Raw genomic sequence first — 11,031 nt, 5'->3', positions numbered from 1 at the left:
CCATTCCTTCCCAGTCAGGCTCACTTCAGCTTCCAATACAGTCAGCTGTTGGGATCCCCCTGTTACCCCAGAAATGGAGATGGATTCTGCCCCTACATGTCTTGATGGCATTAAAGTACATTGTGCGCCGGTGTCCACTAAGGCCTTATATCTTTGTGGCTCTGATGTGCCAGGCCACCGAATCCACACTGTCCAATAGACTCGATTGTCCCTCTCCTCTACCTGGCTAGAGGCAGGGCACCCCTAGTCCTGGTCATGGTACTCATTGTGCTCTTCTTGTAAATATGACCTGGAGGTCCCTTCAAGAGGATCGGACATATCATCATTCCTGTACCGTCTGGAGTCTTGCCCACGAGAGACTGGAGCAGCATTTACCCTTGAAGAGTTCCTTGTGGCACTTGTCCCTCTTTTCAGTTCACGTACCCGGGCTGCTAAGGAAGAGGTGGGCTTCCCATCCCACTTCCTCATATCTTCTCCATGCTCACGGAGGTAAAACCATAGATTGCCACATGGAGTGTGCTCTCTCTCCTTAGCTGGGGGACGCTGGCTCCTAATAGCAGAGACTCTTGTTTGTCCTGGTGCGATATGGAAGATCCCTTCCTTAATTTCTTCTCTTAGTTTCTGGTGTCCCTCTTCAATCTTCTCTTCCAGGCTTCGGACATGTTCAGCCAGTTTGGTTTCCACAGAAGAGACGTGGGCTCGTAATGGGGCGGTGACAGTGTCTTCATAAATCCTGAGTTTACTGACCAACGCACCCACCTTGTCCTCTCCCTCCCTCCATTGCAGCGTTGCTAGGTAACGGGAATACATTTCTGGCCCAAGTCGTGCAAACTTCAACCACATCTGGGATGTGCACTGTACACCATCTGGACTTTTAGGGAATCTTTCATCCTCTGAAAAGATTATTTCCAGTACAGCTAATTCCCTTAAGCACCGGATACCTTGTTCCATCGTGTTCCACTGTCCTTGCTGTACGTGGAGGTCCTCCTTACAAAGGTATCTCTCCCTCACGCTGGACAACAATCGCCGCCAGAGGCTGAGAGTTTCCTGCCTCCTTCCAATCCCTTGATCAATGACTACGTCTCGAGACAGGGATCCCAGCTGTCTGGCTTCACTCCCATCTAGAATTGTATCGTTAGCTGCGGCATCCCAGATTCGGAGCAGCCAGGTCAGAATGGACTCATTTGCCTGTCGTGTGAACTCTCTCCGGAGCTCACGTAGCTCACCCAGGGATAGGGACCGAGTGATTATTTCTGGCTCTGTCTCCTCCGGTGGATGTGAAGGTCCTGCCTCTTCATCATCATTTGCTATACGGACTGATTTAGTCTTTGATTTCCTTTTCTGGACAGGGGCGACTGCTATTGGTTTTGGTTGTTCTTCTGGCTCCTCGATGGTTTGTGTGGACACGGTGCCAGTTGATTCATTTCTTTCTCCCTCTGACTCAGCTGTGGTTTGGGTGGACATGGTGCCTGTGGATTTGCTCCTTCTCTCCTCCCCCTGACAGTGCTGTACCATGTCAAGTAGTGTCCGGTAGGCAGTGGCCAGGGCCCAGCAGGTTGCTGTGAGCTGGCCATCTCTGGAGCTGCCAGAGCATTTCCCCTTCACCAGTCTTATCATGCTAACTGGATCCTGCAGTTGTTCAGGGGTGAATTTCCAGATCATTGGAGGAGAAAACTTCTCCAAATACTGGCCGATGTCCTCCCACTTCCCGTGCCACTCAGCATTATCTGCTCCCAGGGCAGGCGTCCAAACAACCTCCCTAGAAGGCCCTGTTCTGACCCTAAACATGGTGTACACAGTACAGAGCAGACAAAGCAACACTAACAATAACATTATGCTATCCTTAACATCAAAAGGGAACTCAATATTTTCAAAAACTGTTGTAGCAGGTCTGAAGGGGAAGAAGGAGGTGAGAGGCTGGAAACAACCATTCCCCCCTGTTTCCCCAAAGGGCTGGGTGCGATTTTTAATGAGACTCCAGAGGTAACAACCCAAACCAGGACAGGCAAACAGGACTGAATACACATTTACAATGAAACTCATTGCTTCTGATGTTATGATAACATAAATATAGTATACTAATAAAGCAATTTGGATCCCTCTCCCTGGTTTTAAAAAGAGCATCAAAACAGGCAGATAATTCCCCATCTGTGGAAATATGAACATGCTCAAATACAACATCCATGTGAATGCATGAAACAACATGGTGATCAGGGAGTTTCTGTATTCAAACAGACAAATGCTTAAAATGAAATTGTGATTCTGACTTCTCTCTCTCTGCCCCACGATGGGCGCCAAAAATGTGCTGGTTTAAAAGTTAACCAGCAGGGGAAAATGAACTTAACTCAAAAGAGAGATTGTAAGTCAGAATAACAATTTAATAAAATAATACAATAAGCACAACTACACAGACAAGCAATTGGTATCAACCCACAAAACCCAAATGTACAACCTGGCACCCCAGGGCACAAACACAACAGTGCTCCCTGGGCCCCCCTTGAGTCCAAAGCAAAGGGAGAGGGGAAAAAACCTGCTGGTGGGAGAGCTGCTGCAGTCCAGCTAAAAATGGTGATTGTAGTCCAGCCGAGGGTGGTGGTTGAACTGCAGTCCTCCTCTGGGTCCCACGAGTGGAGAGAGAGAGAGAAGGTTCTGAAACTCCAGGTTTATATATTCTCCAGCTCTGGCAGCAATGCTTAGCCCCTCCCCCAGAGTGGGGAATTCCATAAAAGGATGTTCAGTCCTTCCCTCAGAGTGGGGAATTCCATAAAAGGGTGTGAGGGTGCTCAGTCAGGGAATTTCCACAAAAGGGCATGAGGACAGGAGCATGGGGGGGGGGGGGGGCACCTCGCAGGCCTCTACTGACAACAGTTTCTGTGAAATGGCATGGAGGGCTACAGAATACACAGTTTTGGGCTACACCCATCCAATGATGAATCGGTCCCAGCTGTTCTAACTAGGACAGGTATGAAGATGAGAGTATCAGACATTAAAACTGCCTTGCAGGCAGCATCAGTGTCACTTTTCCAGCCTCCTCAGGGTTACTCTGACATTGCCATCAGAGCCTGCCCAGCCAGAGATGCCCCTGGGCACTGCCCTGTGCTGCTGGGAGGGCTCTGCAGGGCAGAGTTGAGTTCCCAGGGCTGGGATGGGCTCTGGCAGCACTGCCGGGGCCCAGCCCTGGGCCCAGGGAAGCAGCTGCTGGCAGGGACAGCTCCAGGCAGCAGAGCCCTGGGCAGGGAGTGGGGGGCAAGTGCCCCCAAGGCCTGGGGGAGGGGGCGTTCAGGCAGCTCTGGGGGCCCTTCCCTGCAGCTCTGCTGGGCACTGTGTGCTGGGCCATAAAAATGAGGATTCCTGCAGTGGAAAAGAACCTTCCCCAGATGTGACAGTAAAAATAGAAAACATAGGTACAATTATTCTAACTTCAGACTAAGCTTCTGCTCTGCAGCCCCAGCTCTTCTGAGTCATGAGTGTAGAGATGGAACTTTTGTATTCAAGGTCTCTTAAATCTGACATTCCTTGTGTGTGTGAGAACACTATCATAAAGGATCCATGTCCCACTGCAGCAGAGCAAAACTGACTCCTTGGCAGTGCATTTGGTGAAATTTGACACATTGATTTATTTTAAAAACATAGTGGCTTTTTCATAGAGGTCTGAACTGTCTTCTCCCTTCCTGAACAGGCCCTAGGCTGAGAAAGAACAGATGTCCAACAGCAGCTCCCTCACCCAGTTCCTCCTCCTGGCATTCTCAGACAGGAGGGAGCTGCAGCTCCTGCACTTCTGGCTCTTCCTGGCCATCTCCCTGGCTGCCCTCCTGGCCAACGGCCTCATCCTCAGCGCTGTAGCCTGTGACCACCACCTGCACACCCCCATGGGCTTCTTCCTGCTCAACCTCTCCCTCACAGACCTGGGCTGCATCTACACCACTGTCCCCAAAGCCATGCACAATTCCCTCTGGGTCACCACAACCATCTCCTACACAGGATGTGCTGCACAGCTCTTTTTCTTTTATTTCTTCATGTCAGTAGAGTTTTCCCTCCTCACCATCATGTGCTACGACCGCTATGTTGCCATCTGCAAACCCCTGCACTACGGGACCCTCCTGGGCAGCAGAGCTTGTGCCCACATGGCAGCAGCTGCCTGGGCCACTGGCTTTCTCTATTCTCTACTGCACACAGTCAACACATTTTCCCTGCCCCTGTGCCAGGGCAATGCCCTGGGCCAGTTCTTCTGTGAAATCCCTGCCATCCTCAAGCTCTCCAGCTCACACGCCAGCATCAGGGAAATTGGGCTCATTGTGGTTAGTTGCTGTGTAGCATTTGGTTGTTTCATTTTCATTGTTTTCTCCTATGTGCAGATCTTCAGGGCTGTGCTGAGGATCCCCTCTCAGCAGGGACGGCACAAAGCCTTTTCCACGTGCCTCCCTCACCTGGCCGTGGTCTCCCTGTTCTTTAGCACTGCAGCATTTTCCAACCTGAAGCCCCCCTCCATCTCCTCCCCATTCCTGGATCTGGTGGTGTCAGTTCTGTACTCGGTGGTGCCTCCAGCACTGAACCCCCTCATCTACAGCCTCAGGAACCAGGAGCTCAAGGATGCCCTGAGGAAACTGATGATTGGATTTAGAGGCAATAATAAAGTGTATCTTTTATCCTGCATAACATTCCAAATGTAACTCACTGCAATCTAAACCTTTTTTCTCCTGTATGTCCCTTTTATTGTCAATACATTTCCTTACTCTTTTTCTACTTTTATAGTGTTATCCACAAATCAATGGCACTGCTCATGGGATTTCTACATCAATATCTACCATTCTTCTGTAATTCAAAGACTTTCAAAAGGTTTGTTCTCTGTACATTTGAGTAAAATAAAGTTCCCTGCCCTGACCTGTGTGTCCAAGATGCTTCCTCAGCCCTTCTCTGGAGCTGCAGGGGCAGTGCCTGTGAGCAGAGCTGGAGGGAAGAGATTCCCAGCACAGCAGCACAGCCCGGGACAAGGGCACTTGCTCCTTCCACATCTGCTCTTTCCAACTCCACACTGTCCTTCCCAGCCCTGCTGTGGGTGCAAGACCTGAGTGCTCTGGCAGCTTGGGCACAGTCCTGCTGGGTGTCTGTGCTGGGATCACAGGCAGGGACAGGCCCTGGGTACTGCTGGCACAGAGCTGGGCTCCACACCAGCACCTCCATCAGCAAAGGGCATCTCCTGAGGGCAGGGAAGGAAGGCTTCAGGCTCTTCCTCCACAGTCTCTGTCAGCAGTGTGCTCCAGGAATGCCCTGGCAAAGCAAATGCCAGTGCCCAGTTGAGAGTGGGAGTGTGCAGGGTGGGGGCATACAGCAGTGTCCTTGCACAGCCAGAGCTCCTGGCACAGACCCGAGGGACCAGCAGAGCAGGGTCTGGGCTGTGTCTTTGTTCCAGGGACAGCCCGGGAAGGTGCCACTGTCACAGAGCAGCCCCTGCAACCCCCATTCCCAGCCCTGGCCTCTCACCCCACCTGCAAGAGGTTGGTTGTCCCTCCATGGAGGGACATCAAAGGACCAAGTCACAAGTCCACATTTGCTTTGTACTGAGGACACTTCAGCATGTCTGCTCCATCCCTGCCCTGCCTTCTGGCCCGTCCCTTTCCCTGCCCAGCAGGAAAGCAGCCTGGCTGGGCAGCATTGCCCCTGTGCAGGCAGGAAGGGCTCTGCAGGCAGGAGTGGCATTGCCCTCCAGCAGAGGCACTTCTGCCCTTTCCCAAAGCACAGAACACAGCTGGGCACTGAGATGCAGCCAGAGGCACCCACAGCTCCATGAGTCACCCTCTGAGCTACCTTTATTCCATGAAGTTGCACAGTGTCTCTTGGTTCCATTTTTCCACAAGTTTCCCCAGTGTCACAATGACCCCTTGATTCCATAGGGTTCCCCAGTGTCCCAAGGTCCATTTGGCTCCAAAAAGACCATGTAGTATCACAGTGGCCCCTTGATTTTATGAGGTTCCACTGTGTCCCAGGGTTCCTTTGTTTCCATGAAGCACCACAGTGACAACAATCGTTCCTGGGTTCCATGAAGTTCCAAAATGTTTCAGGGTTCCTTTTGTTCCACAAGGCCCCAAATATTAAATGGTCCCTTGGTTCCACGAGATTTCACGGTGTCCCTGTGTTCCTTGGTTTCCATGAGGCCCTGCAGTGTCCCAATAGTCTCCTAATTCCATGAGTGTCATCACAAAGTTGACCCCGTCCAGATGCATGTTTTGGGGAGGTAAAGAGGAACTAGGCTAAAAGGGAAAAGATAAATGGGGAAGGAAAGAGAGGCTTGGCCAATGGAGAAGAAAGATTTTGATGAGGTAAAAACAAGTTTGGGTCATTCTGAGAGTGCTGAAAGACTCACTGTGCAAACACTCCTGATGGACCTTTACCCTCTTTGTATCCTCAAGCCCCAACACTAACCAAAAGTGTTGCCACCCCCAAGGAAAGGAATCCACTGCTCTAATCCCAGCCTCAACCTGAACTCAAATGAAAAGCCCAATCCCAGAACTCCAGACTCTTATTTGTACTCCAATGCCCACCCCATTCCCAAAACTGTATTACCAGGATGAAAAGTCAAGCTTTAATCCTGACCCAGCCCAAAACCCTCTTCCCCTAATTATGAACCAGACACTGTCAGCAAAACAACAAACCTCCCAAAGTTCTGCCTCATCCTGACCCTCAGCTCTAAACCCCAAACCCTGACCATTAAACACCCCCACAGCCCTTGGGAGCAGGGCAAGGACCTGCAGGGCCCAGAGCAGGCCCAGGGGGTTGGCATGAGGAATGGGAGGTGACCTGGATCTGCTCAGCTCTGCAGTGACCCCCAGGAGAAGGGCCTGGGCTCTGGGAGAGATGTCCTGTGGCACAGGGGCTCAGGATCCAAGGTAATAAAGCCAAGTGCACATGGCAACAGCCAGAGCTGGTACAGAGACATCAGGGAGGGTCTAGAAATGCTGCTGGCAGGGGGTGGGAAAGCAGGAGGGGGGTGTGCAGCCTGCAAGGCCAGAGCAGCAGCAGGGCCAGGCCAGGACAGCCTGCAGGAGAGATGGCCAAGGGCTCTGGCAGGGCTGCAAGGCCCAAGGGCACCCAGGCCTTTGTCCCCTTGCCTCTGGCAGCTGCCTCTGCCACTCAGGCCACCACAACCAACTTGCCTGGAAGGTTCTGCCCTTGGTTTCTGCCTCACCCCTCCCTCAGGAGCCTGGCAGGGGTTGCCCAGTTTTGGCCTTCTTTGTTCCTCCCCCTCCCATCCCAGTGCCCCCCAAACAGCCCTGAGCCAGCCGGGAGGGACAGGATCTGCTGGGCCAGGGCCTGGGGCTCAGGCCTTGGCCTCTGTGCTCCACAAAACCAAGGCAGGCTTTGCTCAGCATTGCAGGGGCCTGCCCAGAGCCTTTGTCTGCCTGCACTCCTGGCCTCCAAGGAGCTGCTCCAAGGAGTCCCTGGGGAGGCTTTGTCAGTGCCTGCCCTCAGTGGGGCCCAGCAATGCTTCAAGGCACTTGCAGTTTGGCTTCTGACTTCTTAAGCAGCTGTTTCAATCTTCTCTCAGTACCTCAAGAATCGTGGGCTGGGCTGCAAACACCCCGTGGTGCTTATTAAATTCCAGAAATCCTTCAGGATCTCTTTGTCTTCCTTTAATTGTCTTCAAGGCAATTTCAAAACAAGTCTTCAAAGTTTGTACTTTTTTCTGAAATCAAATGAATGAATATATTTTAGTTCAGACAAGAAGTGATAGATGTGTTCTCCAAGTGATCTTGATGCTGAGTGTCTCCTCAGGAGATCCACACTGACCCTGGATGATCAACCTTGCTCCTCACCCCCCAACCTCACCAGTTCTGGCATGGCCCATCTTGGACTGACAGCTGATGCAGATCCAAACACACTGTGGCAACCATTAAAACACTGAAAAACAAATTATTTCCCTTCCTTTAATTGTCTTCAAGTCTTCAAGACTTCTACAGCTAATTGGACTTGTTTTGTAGTTTAGTTAATGAAGAAGATTTTAAAGTGGAAGTCACGAAAAATATATTTTTTCATGAAAGGGAATGATTTACACAGAGACTTGGGATGCAAGAGGGTCAGGGTGCAAAGGATTTGGATCGAAAGAGGAGGGAGCAAAAGAGATTAGTAGGACTTAATCACTGACCAACTTAACAGTTATCAAGTGGTTCAATCGCATGTACTATAATTTTAACAGTGACTGAATTATAGAGTCACAGTAACAACATTCACACCACAGTCAATTCACACCCACTCCCAGGCAGAGATGTGTGGACACATCAAGAGCTGGGTGTGGAAAGGTCCCTGTCCCAAATTCTCCTTGTTGTAAGGGAAACAGTGCCACAAATCCCTTTGTGTTTGCCACCAGACAAGGGTCACAGCTGGAGGAGTGTTTGTGGAGAGGGATCAGAATTGTCCTGGGCATCAGGGAGAGTCTTTGGAGTGTTGCAAACTGGAGGGTTCCCGAGCTGGGAGAGGCTGCCAGAGGTGTCCCACTGAGAGCAAGGTGCTGGGGAGCTGCCAGGGCCTCCCTCAGCCTTGCTGGTTGTGGGCTCCCAAGGGGACTGGCTTCAGTTATCTGCTGAATTTCCATCCTGGTGTCAGGAATGACTGGAGTTTCCAAAATATTTGAGAATTCTATCCAAACTGTTCCATTTGGGTTCTGATTCAGGCAAGGAATGTTCCAAGGCTTTCATGGGATGACTGATTATCCTGTGTTCTCCAGCTGTTCCACTCTGGATTGTTCCCACCTGTATCATCCAGGAGCACCTGGTCCAGTCCAGGGACACTTCACCACACCCTGGTCCAGTCCAGGGGCTCTTCATTGCTCAGCTGGTTTGGTCAAGGCTTGTCAGGAGCTCCTGAGATCATACTTATAAGAAGGATGGGCACAGACTTAGTTGTAATAAGACAAGTGATAATGGTTTTCAACTGAAAAAGAGTAGATTTGAATTAGATATGATGAAGAAATTTTTTCCACTGAAGGGCAGGCTGTGACTGTAAGACCATATGTCACTCCTGCCCCTCTAACTCTGTGGGGAAGGGATTGTCTGGCTCAGTGGGGAGTTAAAATTACCACGGATTTTTAACTGGGACCACTGTGCTTTTGCAGGGCGATAAACAGCCTACATTGGCACTTACATGGTTAACTGACACTCCAGTGTGGGTACCTCAGTGGCCTCTGTCCAGAGAAAAGTTACAGGCCCTGCAGGATCTGGCCCAAGAGCAGTTGGCTGCTGGCCACATTGAGCAGTCATTCAGTCCCTGGAACACACCTGGTATTGTTATACAAAAGAAATCCGGGAAATGGAGATTTTTACAGGATTTAAGAAAAGTCAATGCTGTCATGGCACCGATGGGAGCTCTACAGACAGGACTCCCATCACCCACAATGATACCCCTCGACTGACCGATAACAAGAATTGATCTGAAAGATTGTTTTTTCACAATTCCTCTAGCTGAGGCTGACAAAGAAAAATTTACTTTTACAGTACCCTCTGTCAATAATGCAGAACCTGCAAAGCGATATCAGTGGAAGGTTTTGCCTCAGGGGATGAAAAATTCACCCACTATTTGCCAGTGGTATGTTGCAAAGGCTTTAACTCCTGTGAGAATCCAGTTCCGGAAATGGTACTGTTTCCATTTTATGGATGATATTCTGTTCTCAGCTGAGCAAAGAGAAACATTGTCTGCGGGTGCAAATGCAGCTAAAGAATCACTTCAGTCTTTTGGCCTTGTCATTGCACCAGAGAAAATACAAACTGCAGAACCTTGGAAATATCTGGGCCTCCTTGTCACTAAAAGAACAGTAAGGCCTCAGCCTGTTCAGTTACAATTGCCTATCAATACCCTAACTGATGTTCAGAAATTAGCAGGTTCATTAAATTGGTTACGCCCTTATTTGGGGTTGATGAATTCGCAGCTGCAACCTCTTTTTGCACTGCTCAAACATTCCACAGGTCCATTGGAACCACGATCCTTAACTCAAGAAGCAGTTCAAATCATTTGACAGGTAGAAACATTGTTAACAGAACGATTTGTTTCTCGCATTGATTTGTCTCAAATTCTTCAGTTTTTGTTCTCATAGATCAGAACTTCCCCTGTGAGATCCTTGTTCAGTGGAACGAGGCCTGGGATGATCCTCTACACATTCTTGAGTGGTTGTTTTTACCCTCAAGATCTCAGAAAACAGCACCTGGCCTGTTTGAACTTCTTGCTGAAATTATCATGAAAGCACGAAAACGGTGCATTGAATTAATTGGCAGAGATCCAAGTTGTATTGTTTTACCTGTACAATCCTGGTATTTTCAGTGGTGTTTGAATCACAAATTTGAATTGCAAGCTGCTATGGCAGATTTTCAGGGACAAATTGCTTATCATTTACCTTCACACGCTTTACTGAAATTTTTTAGTGAAGTACCTGTTGGACAAAAGCTGCTGTCATCTATGGAACCAGTGGAAGGACTCACTCTTTTTACTATTGGTTAGGAGAAAACAGGAAAAGCTGCTGTGGTCTGGTATACATCCACAGGATGGCAACATGAACTTGTTCAACAATCCGGGTCTCCACAAGTTGTGGAACTCTGTGCTTTTACTTTGGCATTTCAACTTTTTCCTCAGCCTTTTAATCTTGTTATAGATTCAGCTTATGTGGTGGGACTTGTACAGCGTTTAGATCAAGTAGTTCTTTCTGATTGTGATGATCGTCTCCTCTTTCAGGTTTTGTTAACATTGTGGAGAACTCTACAGTCTCGTACTGCTCCTTACTTTGTTTTTCATATTCCCAGTCACACTTCACTGCCTGCATTTTTTACTGAGGGTAATGCTCGAGCAGACTCTCTCGTAGCACCTGCACAGATCAGGCCTGTTCCAGACAAGCGACAACAGGCTCTCCTCTCACATCAATGTTTTCACCAAGGCAGTACTGCTCTTAAGCGACAGTTTGGCTTTACACAATCCCTTACTCGTTCTATTGTGGCTGCCTGTCCCAATTGCCAGGGTCAGAATGTCCCTGTCTATTATGGAACCAATCCTAGA

At 49.5% G+C, this 11,031-nt stretch overlaps 1 protein-coding gene across 1 annotated transcript; it reads left to right on the top strand.

The window, feature by feature from the left end:
- Window positions 1-3,701: 3,701 nt before the first annotated feature.
- Window positions 3,702-4,623, top strand: LOC113940543 (olfactory receptor 14J1-like; the record flags this gene model as incomplete). Its single annotated transcript, XM_027631699.1, has 1 exon — window positions 3,702-4,623. A coding segment is annotated over exon 1 (922 nt), but the record flags the coding sequence as incomplete, so codon positions are not given.
- Window positions 4,624-11,031: the final 6,408 nt, after the last annotated feature.

This window comes from Corapipo altera, unplaced genomic scaffold, assembly GCF_003945725.1.
Source record: "Corapipo altera isolate COAL_440 unplaced genomic scaffold, ASM394572v1 59693, whole genome shotgun sequence".
NCBI lineage: Eukaryota > Metazoa > Chordata > Aves > Passeriformes > Pipridae > Corapipo > Corapipo altera.
Note: the sequence above shows the minus strand (reverse complement) of the source record. Positions and strands in the feature narration are given on the sequence as shown.